This window comes from Denticeps clupeoides, chromosome 7 (assembly GCF_900700375.1).
Source record: "Denticeps clupeoides chromosome 7, fDenClu1.1, whole genome shotgun sequence".
Lineage (NCBI taxonomy): Eukaryota > Metazoa > Chordata > Actinopteri > Clupeiformes > Denticipitidae > Denticeps > Denticeps clupeoides.
Genome location: NC_041713.1, coordinates 3,749,820 through 3,765,279, shown reverse-complemented (window position 1 = coordinate 3,765,279; position 15,460 = coordinate 3,749,820). Strand labels below are relative to the sequence as shown.

Below are 15,460 nucleotides of genomic sequence, written 5' to 3'. Positions count from 1 at the left end.
ACACATTTTCAGATGGAGTTCAGAATGATGACCAGACATGCAACCCTGCGTCTGCTGTTTCCCCCCCCCCCCCCCCCCCCCCGAAGGCTCTCCAGTAGCCCGTTCCCTGTTTCTGCTCTCTCTCCCCGCGATGGACGGACAGACAGGAGGAGGGACGAGGGGACGAGGAGCTGAAAGAGATGTTTGGTAGAGAGAGAGAGAGCGACAGGGAGGGGACAGAGGGAGAACGAGGAAGAGGAGGCTCCACCGCCGCCGCTGCTGCTATTAAAGACGACACTGAGGCACCATGGCGAAGGAACAGGATGGATTAAGGGCTGAAAATAATGAAGAAATATGCCCAGGGTAACACCTCACACAGACACACGCTCACACACCACACACACCAGGAGAAGTTGCTAGGACAATGAACCTTGACCAACGAGCCAAAAATAATCATAAGTTCTTCAGGTTCCTCTGTATTTGATACTCAGTAAGGAATTAAAAAGTGAAAGAGTGAAGGAAGTTATATATTTATTTCCTCTTGTTCTCCTTACCGTGCTTGAGTTAAAACACTTTCGTCACACATGTACGGCCAGCTGTAAAAGTGGCTTTTGACTGGAGAGAAAGGATTGGCTCAGCGTTGATTTCTTTCGGGCGTGTTCGATTTTTGCATGCACTGTAAATGTGTAAAACCCCACTGTATTGTTCGAAGTACCCGAGGCCCAGGCGAACGTTAGAACCACGTACGGAACATATGTTGCTCGGCGCGGGTGGCAGCCGGCAGGGAAACGGCAGCATTTTAAAATGCCCGCCGTTCACGATTGGTTATATGTACATATACAGACTGGTCACTGTATTACAAACCCGTAGCAAAAACAAGTGCCCAGACCAACGAACACACGCACACACTCACACACACACACTTATTACAATGTACAGCCAGACACACACATGCACACACACACTTTTATTTATATTAGGAACAATGGGACACCTTGGGAATTCTATGTACGATCAAAAAAACTATAATGATATCAGAAAGAAAAAAATCTGAGTATATAAATATATATAAATATATCAGAGTATATATATATATATATATGAGAATTAACCACATTTTTATGAAAGACTCTCCAAGAACTGAACCGACCGCTACACCAACGAGCCAATGTGCGCAAGGGTCCCGAACCCCCCCAAGCGGGAATGGAAAGAGGGAGGGAGGATGGCAAAAGAGTGAAAACTGCCTAATCCTTCTCTTTTGATCCCCGGCTCCCTCTTCCAAAAAGGTATTCCTTCAGCGGGGAGCATGGCATGGGACAAAATCGGCGGGAAAGGCGCTTACATCTGTTTTATTACAACGATTGTTCTTACGACAATTTTTAACTTTAAATGGGTCTGGAATACTGAATATTGCTATAAAGAGTATTGTTAATGTTGTTCAACTCATCGTCCTTGCTGTTATCAGCCCTGGTTTGGAGGCGGAGTCTCTTTTCTATTGAACGGACATTTGAACGATGGCATTTATGGTTCATTAAAGTAAAAAATATATATAAAATATATATATATATATATATATAGCAGCCACCTCTTTTTTATTTTTGTAAATGCAGTGACTATCATTGATGAGAATGTGAAAAAAGAACATTATGCAGTGCAAGTTTTTTGGCATGTTCTGGAACTTTCTGTGTGCGGTATGTGACGTCATCGTCGGAACAGAGCAACAAGCTCCGCCCCCACCCCTTCCCCTCTTCACTCTGCTGTAATTGATACAAAGGGCTCTTCCATCATTTCCCAGCGTCCTTCTGTACCTTCCCCATCTTCATTTCAGCCATTTCAGCGCTTTCTCCCTCACACCAAAAGAGAAAAAAAAAACTTTTTTAAGACATTATTCTTCATCTCCGGGGGGAAGTGGAACAGTTATTGACTATGTGTAGTATTGATAACAGTAAGGACAATGAAATAAATGATCTTAAATATGGTTTGAGGTATTTAAAAAAAGAAAAAGAAGTTCTAAACAATCTCTGTCTTCCAAATAATGTTTAAGACGAAGAAAAAGGTACAGTTTGTTTGATTATTTGGAATGCTTTCTACACACGGCCTTAGTGGCGTTCCACAGGGCTGGACCTGTCCATCCGCTGGATAACCCAAGCCAAAATATCAGAGCTGTCCAGTAGGAACGGCCGTTACCTCTTCTCCTATTGGACGATTGTGACCTTTTTGCCTTGTCCAGCCATCAACAGGTCCTGCTGTGTGAAATGCCCCGCCCAGCTGTCTCATGTCTCTGCGCTGCTCTGGTATTGCTGCCACATGCCACGTGTACCGACCCGACCTTTACTACCCACTGCCACTTCGCCGGCCGCAGGGTGGCATTTGCCAAGCGCCTTGCTGCTCCATTCCACTGTGAAGCTACCGCATCAGCCCCCGACAACACACCGCTGCGCTCGCCACCATTGACCAACGTGACCTTTCACCTTTACGTTCTGCAAGTCGAGGACAGTTCCCAACAGGAAACACATCAAAAAGTGACAAAAATGTGAAGTGATGCACATGGCCAAGATGTGTAGAAAGCATTTGTATGTTTGTTTCCTTTAAGAGAATCTTTTAAAGAAAAGATATTTAAAGAATATATATGTATATGTGATCCACATATACACATTCATATACACATATATAAATGAACCATAAATGTTTTAAGATATGAATACAAATTAGAATTATAATAAAGATGCAGGAACTGCGTGTGTTGTGATTATTCCAGCCTATTGAAAAAGTCCAGGTTTTAAAAACATAAAAAAAAAAAAAAAAAAACTTGTCCGTTAAACCATTGTAAACTGTATAGTATGTCTCTCATTATGAGGATCATTGTAGAATGAGTCCTAATCATTTTTCAGGCTGGTTTGAAATGGAATCTAGAACATAAGGCCCAAAAAAAAAAAAAAAAAAAAAAAAAACTCTAGGTGTGCACTGATACATTTTACTAATACCAAACTTGTGTCAGAAATGTATTTATATATATTTTTTTTTTTTTTTTTTTTTTTTGATGGCTCAATAAAAAGGTTCACTAACAAGATTTAACTTGGGGAAGGGGGGGGGGGGTAGAGAGAGGGGAGAAAGAAAGGGGGAAGAAAAAAAAAAAAAAAAAAAAAAAAAACTCAATTTAGATACTTTATTAGTCACATTCAGATTTTACATAAATCAACGTGTATACATTAAAAAAATTAAACTTCTAATTCCGCATAGTTTGGAAACGGTCTGAGGCGCCGATGGAGGAATCCACGAAGCAGACTGCGCCACGTACACGGCCCTGTAAAAGAAGCAGCCGTTTTAGGGAGAGAGACCACGCTAACAAAGTCCACGTAAAAAGGTGTAAAACACGCCAGACTCAGACTCCGCCATGTCAAGAGCGGAGCAGCACGTAGTCTTCACAGAATCTCGGAGCCCAGTGCTAACACATCACAGCGAGTCGTGTTTGTAGTCATGGCTGCTTTTAACGTAAAAATAAGAAAAACTCACCTCGGAGGAGAATGCAGTTATAAAATCAGCATCTGTAATAAAAAAAAAAATAAAACAAACACCTTTACACCCAAGACAAATAAGCAGTCTGGTCCCCCCCCCCCCCACGTGGGACCGGCAGGTTGCGCACAGAGCGAATTTAAGTTACAACAAGGACAGATTTAAAAATGATCATTCTGCGCCTGATGCGGAGCTACAGTGTTGGTTAAAATGTATAATTTAAAAACTCGCCATACCTTCTGACAAAACACCATCTTCGCAGGACACGCCGATTGAGACCGACCCCGGCTACACGCGGCTGTATTTATACCTGGAAGGACCCCTTAGAGGTGTCTTTCACGAACGCCTGTTTTTATTTTATTTTATTTTAATTCCTTTAACGACATTCGACCGTTAACCAGTGTTATCTTATGCCTTAGATAAGGGAGAATATTGTAATTGTAAAATTTTGCTCTCTGCTAATTAGATTTGGTTTGGGTCACGTGTGAGTCGTCGGACCTCGACGCCTCGGGACGTTTGCGACATTTTCTCATGTATTGCGGCAGTGCGGATTTATTTCCATACAGCCGCATGAAGTAACTTTTACAAACTTTATACACGTTTAAAGAATGTGGGAGAATGTTCATCCCGTGACCTAAAACGACCATTCTTTCCATGTAGATCTTAATAGCTAAACGTTTTTTGCTGGTATGTGGATAAGATGTTAAACACCACAAAATATGTAGTCAGAATAAAAAAATGGAGTAGTCGTTTATTCAATAAAAATGGTGAAAAATGAATAAACCTTATCAATAATTACATGTGGTGTTTTATAGAAGACAGCGAGTGTAAATTACAAGAATATGAGATGATGCATTGCCAATAATTTAATTTATTAATAAACTACATTTCAAGTGTAATAAAATGAATAAAAAATTGTGCCTTTATGATTATACAGCGTAAGTAGTTTGAAAAGATGGCATATTCCTATAGTGCATAAAAATCTCTAACAACCTTCGCCCTGGTGACAGAAGTTTCCAAATATTACGCCCCAGAGGGTCAATGACCTTATGGCAGTTTAGGGTTTGGGAATGTTAGCGGAATGCTGTTGGGAGAAAAATCTCTGTAATTACGGCCAAGGGTGTGGTCGTTTTGTTTAAGCCTCCTGAATACAGACAGAAGCCAAAGAGCGGCGTTGGGGTCAGAGAGAATGTGGTGTTTCGATTGGTGTGTGTGTGTGTGTGTGTGTGTGTGTTTCCGTGCAGAATTGTGGCCAGCTGTGCTCCGCCCAGGCCCGTTTTTAAGTTCGAGTAAAAGTTACTCTACGTGCCGCGTCCGGCCTCGAAAGGTCAACGCACTTTCATTAGCAGGCCGCCGACACAGATAGAGCCCGAGTGATGGAACGCTGGGGAGGGGGAGTCCAGCAGCCGAGGAGAGCAGCTTCCTGCAGCTGTTTTCGGCGGGTTCCAGAAAGTGGGAGGGTGAACAGGCACAGGGCGAGCGAGAGAGAGAGAGAGAGAGAGAGAGAGAGAGGGCGACACCTCACCAAACACTGACAGCGGGCCAAAGAGAGGGAAACAAGAGAAAAGGGGAGAGCAGGAAGGCAGAGGAGGGACGGAGAGGGGAGACACTGACAGAGAAAAGAAGAGGGTGCTGGAGGCACAACTTTTGAAAAACAACAACGCCCCAGGAGGAGCCGCGCGGCGGAAGATTGAAGGGTAAGCGTCAGTCTATTTCTGGTGGACGTGCGCGTACGTTGCCCATGTACAGCAGTTGCAGGGTCCAAACGGGGACGGGGACGGGGGGGGGGCGTGGAGACGAGGCATGTGCCAGGGTGGGTGAGGGGAGACGAGGGGCGAGAGACGGGCAGAGACGGGCGGCTGGCATGGGGAAAAAATTCTGCTTGGAGAATCTGCAGTCGGTTCTATTTATTACAACAATTTCTGAGTTCAGTTGAAATGTTTTAGAGAAGAAATATGCATCCAACCAGTTATGACTGCAGAATTAGGATCAAAAATTTGCCCCTTTTTTAGCCATTTTTTTTGCAATGTAATGGATAAAGTTTCAGTTTTATGAACTATTTGAGCAGAAAGTAACATGAGTAAAGTTAAAAAAAAAAAAAAAAACTGGTTCGTCATCTATTTCCAGAGCAGAAAAGTATGATGCAAAAAAAATAAAAAGAACAGAAAAAAAACCTCCAAAGAACACGTGAACGAGAGAAAATACGAGAACCAGTCTTCACACTGCAGTCCTGTTTTGATGGCTGAGACACGGATCCCACGGAACGTTGAGGGTCCCTCGGCGCATTCCTCCGAAATCTCCTGTGAGCCGCAGGATGTCGGGGTCAAGGGTCAGGCAGAAGAGCAGTACTGTACGATGAAGGGCCGTGGAGGCCTCCGGACAATGGCGGGATTATCTTAACGTGGCCTGAAGACATGGCCCGGGTAGAATACTGGCTGGGATCTGCGGCGGAACGGCGGTCATGTGATCGTGGGCGCGTGTCTGCACGTGGAGCGGACGTGTATATATATTGCGTGGAATATGTCTGCGGTCCCGCCATTAAGTGCCGTCGGTCCGGGAGGACACTGTTTGGGAGGGGAGAGGGTTCCGACTTTCAGCCCTGTTTATTTTGGGAAGGCTCGTGTTTCAAAGCTGGGAAATGTGGGTGAGGCCGTTCCATATGGGAGGGCCACGAGTTGCCTTCAAAACCTTGAGCATTCGAGCGTCTGGCCCGTAAAACGGCGTCAGGCCCTCCGGTTTTAATTGACTCCGTCTTCACGCTACATGGACACGCTTGTCTTCCCGTGATCATGCGACGTGTGACGTCATTACACAGATGCACTGATGACTGTAAATATCACACAGCAATTCAGCCAAAATGCTGTTTATTGTAATACTTTTTTTCATAAAGTGCAGAAGCATGTGACAATGACGCTTATTTCAATATTAATAAATATGTCTGGTAGACCCATTGCAGGATGGAACGTAGTATAGTATTTTGATAAGTTATTAGACATGTTCACAATGATGAGGCATCGATGCTTTAAATATTATTTCTTCAATTGTTGAGGCTTTTCCCCATATTTGTTCTTTCTGTCTGTTCAGTGATACTCCCTATGCTGAGCTAAAAATATAGTATATTGTAAACGTCTGATACACCACAACATGGAGGACACCTTGAGCGAGGATTTGCACATGTATCACCGGTGTTAATTTTACCGGCTGACACAGGTTCAAATCCCACTTATTCCTGTGCGCAGGACCCTGCGATGCTCCCTTTTTGGACCTCACTGTGAGGAGTTTACCATTAGTGGTAGTAGCCTAGTGGGTAAGATACTCGCCTATGAACCAGGAGACCCAGGTTCAAATCCCACTTACTACCATTGTGTCCCTGAGCAAGACACTTAACCCTGAGTTGCTCCAGGGAGACTGTCCCTGTAACTACTGATTGTAAGTCGCTCTGGATAAGGGCTGTAAATGTAATGTAAAAAAATGTAAAATTGGTTAAAATGAGGTCTCTGAGGTCACATGGGACATGTTTGGATTAAACTGACCCTAAATTCCGTATCCAGTGCACTAAACAGCATTGATATGCATACATTCCTGCTAGGGAAATCATCAAATCGTCATTCTTTTTTTCCCCCACCCAGTGTCCATCATGTCCACCCTCCCACACGAGAATGGACTGGAGGATGCCAACAACCGGAGCTTCTGGATGGTAAGTGGGGCATCTTGGGATATCTGACTAACGTACAGTGCGCACCAGTGGAGCAGATCTGCCCTGGCTGCTTTTTCCACACCATCTCAGCTTCTGGCTCATGGGCGCATTTTTAGATTCTTTTCCTTAAATGGGACCGAGCTGCCATGCTGCTGTTCTACACACAGTCAGGTGTAGGAACCTCGCTGACCTGGGATCAGCTGCAGCCAGAAGGAACAATCTGGGTTATTGGGCCTAGCTCCCCTCTGCTGACCCAGATTGAGGGCTACGGGGCTACTGGGCATTTCTCCTTCACACCGAATGGATGGGTTAGTGTCGACTGTTGTGATTGGCCGACTGCTGTCCTGGCTCAAGTGCAAATTCCTCAGCTGTTTTCACTTTGCTCTGAGACAGTGGTGGAGAGTCAACCCCCATACATACACACACACACACACACACACACACCGTTACAAACATTCCCTATTAAAGGGTGTCTGTGTGAACCACAACAAACATGATGGCAGTGGGCGGGGCTTTAGGTTTACACTGGAGCTCGGGGAATAGACATTAGTGGCAGGAGAACATGAGATAACAGAGTGTGTGTGTGTGTGTGTGTGTGTGTGCTGAAATCCCGGAAAATATCTGAGCGTCAATCCAGACTCCACATCAACAAACAGGACGCCCACTCTGGAAAAGTCGTTACCTCATCGCTCACTTGCCTCGCTCTCTGCCTGTCTCTCCTGCTCCCAGCAACCTGATGGCCCCTTTGCCTCTATTCTTTCAAGAAACACACACACACACACACACACACACACACCCTTCTACATCCGTATGATGGCAGGCAAGGTCTCCATTGTTCTGTCTACAACTTTATCTGTCAACGCTGCTCTGTTTGCAGCCGGGGAACTACCAGTGCACGGTGAAGCGGACGGAAGACGCGTTCCAGGCGTGCAACGACATCGTGGCCTGCTTCCAGGAACGGGCGCGGGTGGAGCGCCAGTACGCCCAGCAGCTCAGCGAGTGGAGCACCAAGTGGAAGCCCATAGTCGACTCGAGTAAGAGACGAAACCCCATCACCACCGTGTCCAGTCTCTGATCAACGGGCACCTACACTGACTAGATATGAGGGAGGTAGTGGCCTAGTGGGGTTCAAACCCTACTTACTACCATTGTGTCCCTGAGCAAGACACTTAACCTTGAGTGTCTCCAGGAGGACTGTCCCTGTCACTACTGATTATAAGTCGCCCTTGATATAAATGTTGATGCTGAAAATGTAGATGTGATGAGATATTGGTGGTTGATCGGAGTGGAGAGTGGTCCAGCACCCAAAAACCTCAGACACTGACCAATAAGACCATCTAGTAAAGTGTCCCCCCCCTCAGGTCCGTTGTATGGATCCCTCCTGAAGGCGTGGCAGTGTTTCCTCTCCTCCACCGACCGTCTCGCCAGCCTGCACTCATCCATATGCCGCTCCCTGGTCTCCGAGGACGGGGACCGAATACGCACCTGGCAGAAGGAGACCTTTCATAAGAAGATCTTTGGAGGCTTCAAGGAGTCCCATGACTTTGAGATGGGCTTCGCCCGTGCCCAGAAACCCTGGGCTAAGAGGCTAAAGAAGGTACTACAGTATTCAAAAAAATCTCATTTAACTGGTCCTTCTGTAAAGAAAAATATGGAATTTATTCAGTAACATCATTCAGTTCCAAATATTTCAAGAATTTATTATTGAAAAAGAAAAATCAAATGTAGAATATGGCAATACAATGAGAATAAATGTCTTACAGTCTGGGAAAAATTATTCAGGGTATAATTTTTAGGGTACTCGGGGTACGTCATGGCAACGTTATTTAATGCAAGAACATTCATATTTCACATTGCTGGTCTCAGGCCTAGCTGCTGTGTGTGTGTGTGTGTGTGTGTGTGTGTGTGCTGTTCCAGCTGGAGAAAGCCAAGGCTGCCTTCCACAAGGCCAGCCGCAAGGAGCATGCGGCCCGGGAGCGCGAGATCCACGCCCAGGGCAACCCTGACGTCGCCATCGAGAAACAAAGGAAGAGCCAGGAGGAGAGAGAGCTGGCACAGGCCGAGACGGAGAAGGTGTGTGTTTGTGCGTGTGTGTCAGATAAACACAGGGGAGAAAAAAGAAAAGAGATGAGAGGACGGGGCAGAAAACGTTAGTGTAACACAGGCGAGATTTCAAAAAGCATAATTCTACTCACTTACTCTGGGTGCTGACTGAGAAATATGCCGTCTTTAAATTCTCTTTTAAACAGGCACCAAACAAGCCTACTCTCACAAATTGGGTTGCCATTTTGTCACTTTGTCACGGCTTTCTCTCTCTATTCATGGGGCCCTGACTGTTCAGGCCGGGTTTTGCTCAGCTAGCGGTCCCCAGGCGACACAATTGTGTTTTTTTCCTGTAGTCACGTCACCAGTTGGAAACCATGTCAATTAACCTTTGAGCATCGAAAGGTCCAGTTCATAGTGACACCTACGTTCACCAACAGGTCCGCGCCCGCTACGTGAAGGTGTTAGAGGAAGTGACGCGCTATGCTCCAAGATACATGGAAGAGATGGAGTCCATTTTTGACCAATCACAGGAGGAGGAGAGGAAGAGGATCAGTTTCCTTAAGCAGGCCTTCCTGTCCATCCATAGACACTTGGATGTCACCAATAATGAGAGGTGTGTGTGTGTGTTTGTGTGTGTTGACGTTGGAGGGCTGGGAGTCACTACGTCAGAAGATTTTCAGGCTCATGAATGGACACGTATGCCCCCCCTCTCTCTCTCTCTCTCTCTCTCTCTCTCAGCGTAAAGTCTGTGTACAACGAGCTCCATAATACCTTGATGGCCATCAGCGAGGGCGAGGACCTGCGCTGGTGGAAAAACACACATGGACCAGGGATGCCCACAGACTGGCCCAAATTCCAGGTATCCGGCCACGTCCTAACACACACACATACATTCACATGTCTGGGTTTTGAATAAGTGTCATCAGTTTCAGAATGTCACAAATCATATTTATGCACATTTATGACACAATATGTGTCCTTCATTATTCCCATGCTAGAAATCTGGATCATCTCATTACAGTATAACATGCAACAAATCCAATAGTTACACTCGTTTCATGTAGAAACACCGAATCTTTTATGAATTATGATTCCTAATGATACATGTCTTGACACTCATTGACCCACACGTGTTTTTGGGTGCATGTACACGCACACACACACGTGCACATGCACACACACGCACACACAATGCATTGTACCACAGCAGTATTGAAGTCATGAGTCAGGTGATATTTCTGACCTCATCTTGATTTACTGTTAACCACCGAACCATCAAGCCCACAACTAAAACACATTTGTCATCCACAGATGTAATTCTTGCTGACCCGTTTTCAATACCTCTCTCCCTCTCTCGCTGGCCACTTGTTCTTCTTTCAGGAGTGGACGCCAGACAAGAAACATAAAAAAGGGAAGAAGCAGGTGGAGCGGATGGAAAGAGAGTGAGTGCTCGCCTCCATTTAGGCCATTTCCAGCCTCTCCCGCTCATACCAACACCTTCTGTCTGTCTGTCTGTCCATCTATCTGTCTGTCTGTCTGTCTGTCTGCCTGCCTGTCTGTCTCTCAGAGCGATGATTGGTGGGGTGAGGGTGAGGGCTCTGTATGACTACACAGGACAGGAGACCGACGAGCTGTCCTTCAAAGCAGGTGAACGCCTTTACTGCCCTTACATAAATTACATAAATGCAAACATCACCAAATAAAAGTTGTTATTGTCAAACCCATGTGGGTACAAAGCTAAAAATACAGCAGACTGGCAATAAAAAACCATCATCAAGTGTCTGAGTTCAGCGATTGTCTCCAACAACTAGATTAGAGTCTGTGGAATCAGATGGATTGGCTCCATTTTTGGTGAGACGGGTGGGGTTGTCTGAACGTCAAGCATCCTTCCTGTTTAGGACAAGTCCTACCAAGACAGATCCTTCAGAGACACAAGGGAACAAACTAGAAGACTGGTAACTTTGGATAGTGTACAGGTGGAGTGATTGTCATTGTGAAACATCACCACCCTTATCCATCACCCTTAGTGAGCAGTGGGCAGCCATGAAAGGCGGCGAGCAGTGTGTGGGGACGGTGCTTTGCTCAGTGGCACTTTGGCAGCTAACCACTCTAAGCCCCGTCCTTGTTTGGGTATTTTGTGAAGGTCAAAGATACATGGATGCATCCTTGAACAAACATCTTCAACAAAAGACAAATGTCCTTGGAAGGATTTGAGGGCTCCCAGACTAGACTTTGGAGCAGTCTTTGTTGTGATTTGATGACATGGCATCCTTGAAATTGCACCTTGTAAAGATCTTTCCTTGACGTTGAGAAACGCCCTCAGGGAAGAAGTACAGCTGGTTTTATTTTAGTTGTGCAAAGGCTCACTGATCAATCAAAATACGTAATTGCTATTCTGTCTAACAAGGCATGGATTTGGTCTTTATGGACCTGGTTTAAAATCTCCAGTAGGTGTAGGTTTACGGTGAGACCCACCTTGTGAGACTTGGTCCTAGTTCCTTGGTATTGGTTCGATGTTCCACCATACCTGATTCAGCTCAAGCCCATTCAGCTGGGTGGTAAGGAGTAGAGAGGTTTTGTATTCAATGAGGATAAAGCCCAAAACTTGCAGGATTGTTGGTACCAGGATTGTTGACCCCAGTCTATGTGATCTTCGTAATGATGCCCATGTCATGTTGGGGCATCAGGATCCTGGAAGGCATGAAATGCCATTGTATGCTGTAAGCTTCAGCATAGAAGTTCTGCTTCTGGATCTTTGTCTGTGAGACAGCCAATCTGAGCCACACTTCCTTCTCTTTCAGGTGATGAGTTCCTGAAGATCGAGGACGAGGACGACCAGGGCTGGTGCCGGGGACTGCTGGACGGAGGAAAGGAAGGGCTGTACCCTGCCAACTACGTAGAAGTGGTGTAGATCCCACATTAGTACAGTGATGTGTGATTTCACCTGTGTGATTATGTGTCAATGTTCTGTTATAAAAAAAAAAAAAAAAAGAAATGGTTCACAGACTTCATCTGAATCCGTGCCACTTGGGTTCTGGAGACGTCCGTGTTCTGCTGTTCCTCCCCCGATCGTTATAATCAGATCATTACCTTCGCTGGTCGTTTCACGACGGGATTCTAATTACCCTTGTAATGATCTCATTAAGCCCCTGAGCTGTAGGCCTGAGGCAGGAGTTACCTCCAGTTAGCTCCAGGCCGAGGAGACCAGGCCCACGGCACAGTTTTAAAGCTTAAAAACCGTTGCTCCGTGTCTGTTGCAGTGGTGAAATGTCCCTGGACGCGGTCCGTCCCTCCCAATCCGGCTGGACGGAGGGTCATTAAACAGCCAGAAGGTGGACATGCAGCTTGTGAAACTGTGCGAGAGCCTGGCCTCCCTGACTCACGGAGCCGGGTTCCAGCTCAGTAGCGTCCAGGCAAGGCCTGGCGACCTTCACAAAATCCACAGTTATTTCCTTTGTAAATACCCCAAATAAGCTGTAAATACCAGAGTTAAATCTTTCACTGCTCCCCAATGCAGACGTGAATGTCATTTACATGAAAATGATCTAACTTGACTCCACACTTATTGTGGAGTTGAACTGTTGGGGAACTTTTCACCACTTTTTTTCTTGGACAAGTCAGTGTCCCAAAACGAAAACCGGAATTACGTCAACGTTCTATCTACCTGTTGTTCCTTTTATTATTAACGTTGCCTTTGCTCCTCCCACCACGATTCCTCTGACTTCTTCTCTACACGTATGTGCACACCTGACTAGGTCCCAGAATGCACTTGTGTTTTGTTAACCCCCACCAAATAGAGGGCGGAATGCTGGATATGACTACACCTTGTTTCTCGGCGTCAGTTTGCCGGCTCCGCCCACCAGAGGCCTCCGTATTTGAACCGCGCCGTGAGTGCGTCCGGGAGGCCTGGATCTCCAGTCTACAGCATTTTTTTGATACGTCAGTTTGTTTCTTATTACAGTTTCACATTATGCATTAAAAGAGGACGTTGTCCTCGAGCAACCCCGGAAAGTCGGGAAGACTCTGCGGGTAGAACGTATAAAACTATATTCTCTTCATGCTGCTTGGTGCATGACGCTACAGCACCGCTTACACATTTCGCCAAAGAGCCGAGTGCCTTAGTGTGTGACCGGCTTCGGATGTCACTTGCGTTCCGCATGTACAGCTCTCTTTCCGTCCGGAATCTTTTCTCTTTTCTCTTGTTTGCTGTGTTCACGTTTGACATTACGAAACAAAAAAAAGTCTCGTTCTTCACATTTCACCTCGAGCACCTAGAACCTAGAAAAGGAGAGACGGATTCTGCTGTGTAAACGCGTGAGTGTGAGTGTGTGTCTGTGCAAGGCAGAGAGAAAGACAGATGGGGTTGTGTCTGTATCGGTGTGTATTTATGTGTGCGTTAAACGTCTCTCTGTTATTGTCTCCTACACGTAGCTTGTCAACTGATAGTAAAGAAGCACAATTAAAACCGGCTGAACGGGAAGGCCGCCGTGTTGTGTTTTTTTTCACGTGTGTGTGTGTGTGTGTGTGTGTGTGTAAAGGTGTGTGAGGGCGTGTGTGAGTCACGTTGTCCTTGTCAGGTGGGCGTGTGGTTGACGGGCCCTGCACATCCTCTATTCCGTTCAATCGTTGGGTGGCAAACAAGCGATTCAACAAGGCAAACGGTGATGATGATGATTAAATGTTGAAGACCTGCTCCTGCCACAAACTGGTTTTAATGTTATGGCTGATCGCTCTCTCTCTCCAGAGAATATTTCATAGACTGAATCTGCCGCTCGAGCGCCATAAAGACCTCCGGAGTCGCTGTGACTTTGTGCCGCTCGGCACTGTGAGTCATGGTGGAGACGAGCAATGTGGTGGAAACCACCAGAAGCACGTGCAGATGACGAGCGGCCAGGCGGAAACTCTACGTACGCGATTCCACAACTTGTTCCTTCGGCCACCAAAACGAATGATGTTTTGACACAATGAAATATGTTCGTGGCCTCTGTGTATTCACATCAGATTTGAATGAGATGGATTAATGCACAGACTTCCCGCTCGTCCGGGTGGATTTCAGTGTAGCTTTCGCACACCACAAGGAGGCGATATAAATTCTGCTCAGTCCCTCCAGGACGTCGTGGGCTTGTTTGGAGAGTTTTTTTCTGTTTTTTTTTTGTCAGACTGCTAGAAAAAGTGAAAATTGTGTACAGTGGCCTGGCAGCGAGTCCCCGTCTTGCACCCCATGACCTGGGATAGATTCTGGCGGCCACAAATTGGGAGTTTTTCAATTACAATATGAGACATGTGAAAAAGACGTCATCTTATGATAAATTGGCTAATATCTCGCTAACAGGGTTGAAAAATGAACTGCAGCTTTCTTCCTAATATGCAAATGTAGCAGAAGTCATACTTTTGTCATAATGCAGCCTGCAAGTTGCTAATTCATGAGGGATTGAAATCCTGGATGGACATTCTTTTGGCCTTGTACTCTAAACCAACGTCTCCCAGAGAGTCTTCACGCCAGTCCTACATTAATAATGATGGCCCAATACTGGCCTAATAATGAGTGGGGCAGATTGTGAAGATGTGTGGGTTGGAACCAAAACGTCCTGGCAGATGTTCCTTCAGGACCAGGGTTGGGGAACACTGTGATAAACTACACATCCTTTCACAACCAGGCAGCTCCATATAGTGGTGCTTCCTTAAACAACACAAAGCACTGATAAAGCTTCTTAATTTGTAATTACGTTCTGTGTATTTGTTCTCTGTTTATTTCAGCCTGATGCTAAAAGCTGGTGAGAATCATTAATCCTGAGAAAACGATCTGATTATCGAATACAAAAATCTTTCAGTGTGGCATATTACAGTGAACCCATGCAAATGTAATACCTGCACATCAGGGTCTTTACAGTTTTTCTTTGAAGCCTTGATTTATTATCTGATCTGAGAAAAGTCATAGTTTGTTCATTCTTTTGGAGCTAGTCAATGTGATGTAGTAAGCATGGTAAAAAAATAAATGGAATTCAGTTTTGTTTTGCCTTTGTTGTTCATTTTGACATCATTGCGTCAGGTTTTTCACTGCCAGCCATGGCTTATAACCACTATAATAACCATTCTACAAATTCTGTTCACTTTATTTTTTTAAATTTGTAATCAAAATCAGATCGCGCAGAATAGAACATAATTTATTATTTTAAGTGGAAGTGAAGTGAATATCATTGTGAAACACTGCAGCACATTGTGACA

General features: G+C 45.4%; 2 protein-coding genes and 1 long non-coding RNA gene across 7 annotated transcripts in view; 2 read left to right on the top strand and 1 right to left on the bottom strand.

The window, feature by feature from the left end:
- The window catches only part of shank1 (SH3 and multiple ankyrin repeat domains 1), a 74,234-nt gene extending 71,447 nt beyond the window's left edge, over window positions 1–2,787 (top strand). For all 4 annotated transcript variants that reach the window (XM_028985705.1, XM_028985708.1, XM_028985707.1 and 1 more), the window contains one exon: window positions 87–2,787. In XM_028985705.1, the coding sequence (XP_028841538.1) occupies window positions 87–174 (88 nt within the window). In that variant the 3' untranslated portion in view covers window positions 175–2,787. The remainder of the gene's footprint in view (window positions 1–86) is intronic.
- A 344-nt stretch (window positions 2,788–3,131) lies between these two features.
- LOC114794888 (uncharacterized) lies at window positions 3,132–3,808 on the bottom strand. The gene is made up of 3 exons (XR_003750393.1): window positions 3,729–3,808; window positions 3,493–3,524; window positions 3,132–3,283 (listed from the first exon to the last, which is right to left on the bottom strand). It is a non-coding gene; the product is annotated as an uncharacterized LOC114794888 (long non-coding RNA).
- A 1,161-nt stretch (window positions 3,809–4,969) lies between these two features.
- Window positions 4,970–15,250, top strand: LOC114794875 (protein kinase C and casein kinase substrate in neurons protein 1). Of its 2 annotated transcripts, XM_028987697.1 has the most exons (10): window positions 4,972–5,189; window positions 7,122–7,189; window positions 8,067–8,223; window positions 8,551–8,786; window positions 9,107–9,262; window positions 9,673–9,848; window positions 9,974–10,094; window positions 10,616–10,677; window positions 10,803–10,882; window positions 12,037–15,249. In XM_028987697.1, exons 2-10 carry the CDS (start codon window positions 7,130–7,132, stop codon window positions 12,144–12,146), a joined length of 1,158 nt encoding a protein of 385 aa, XP_028843530.1. In that variant the 5' UTR covers window positions 4,972–5,189; window positions 7,122–7,129; the 3' UTR covers window positions 12,147–15,249. The 2 variants fall into 2 exon arrangements, with proteins under 2 accessions (XP_028843531.1, XP_028843530.1); XM_028987698.1 differs by lacking the exon at window positions 10,803–10,882 and having other exon boundaries at window positions 4,970–5,189; window positions 12,037–15,250.
- The last annotated feature ends 210 nt before the right edge of the window (window positions 15,251–15,460 follow it).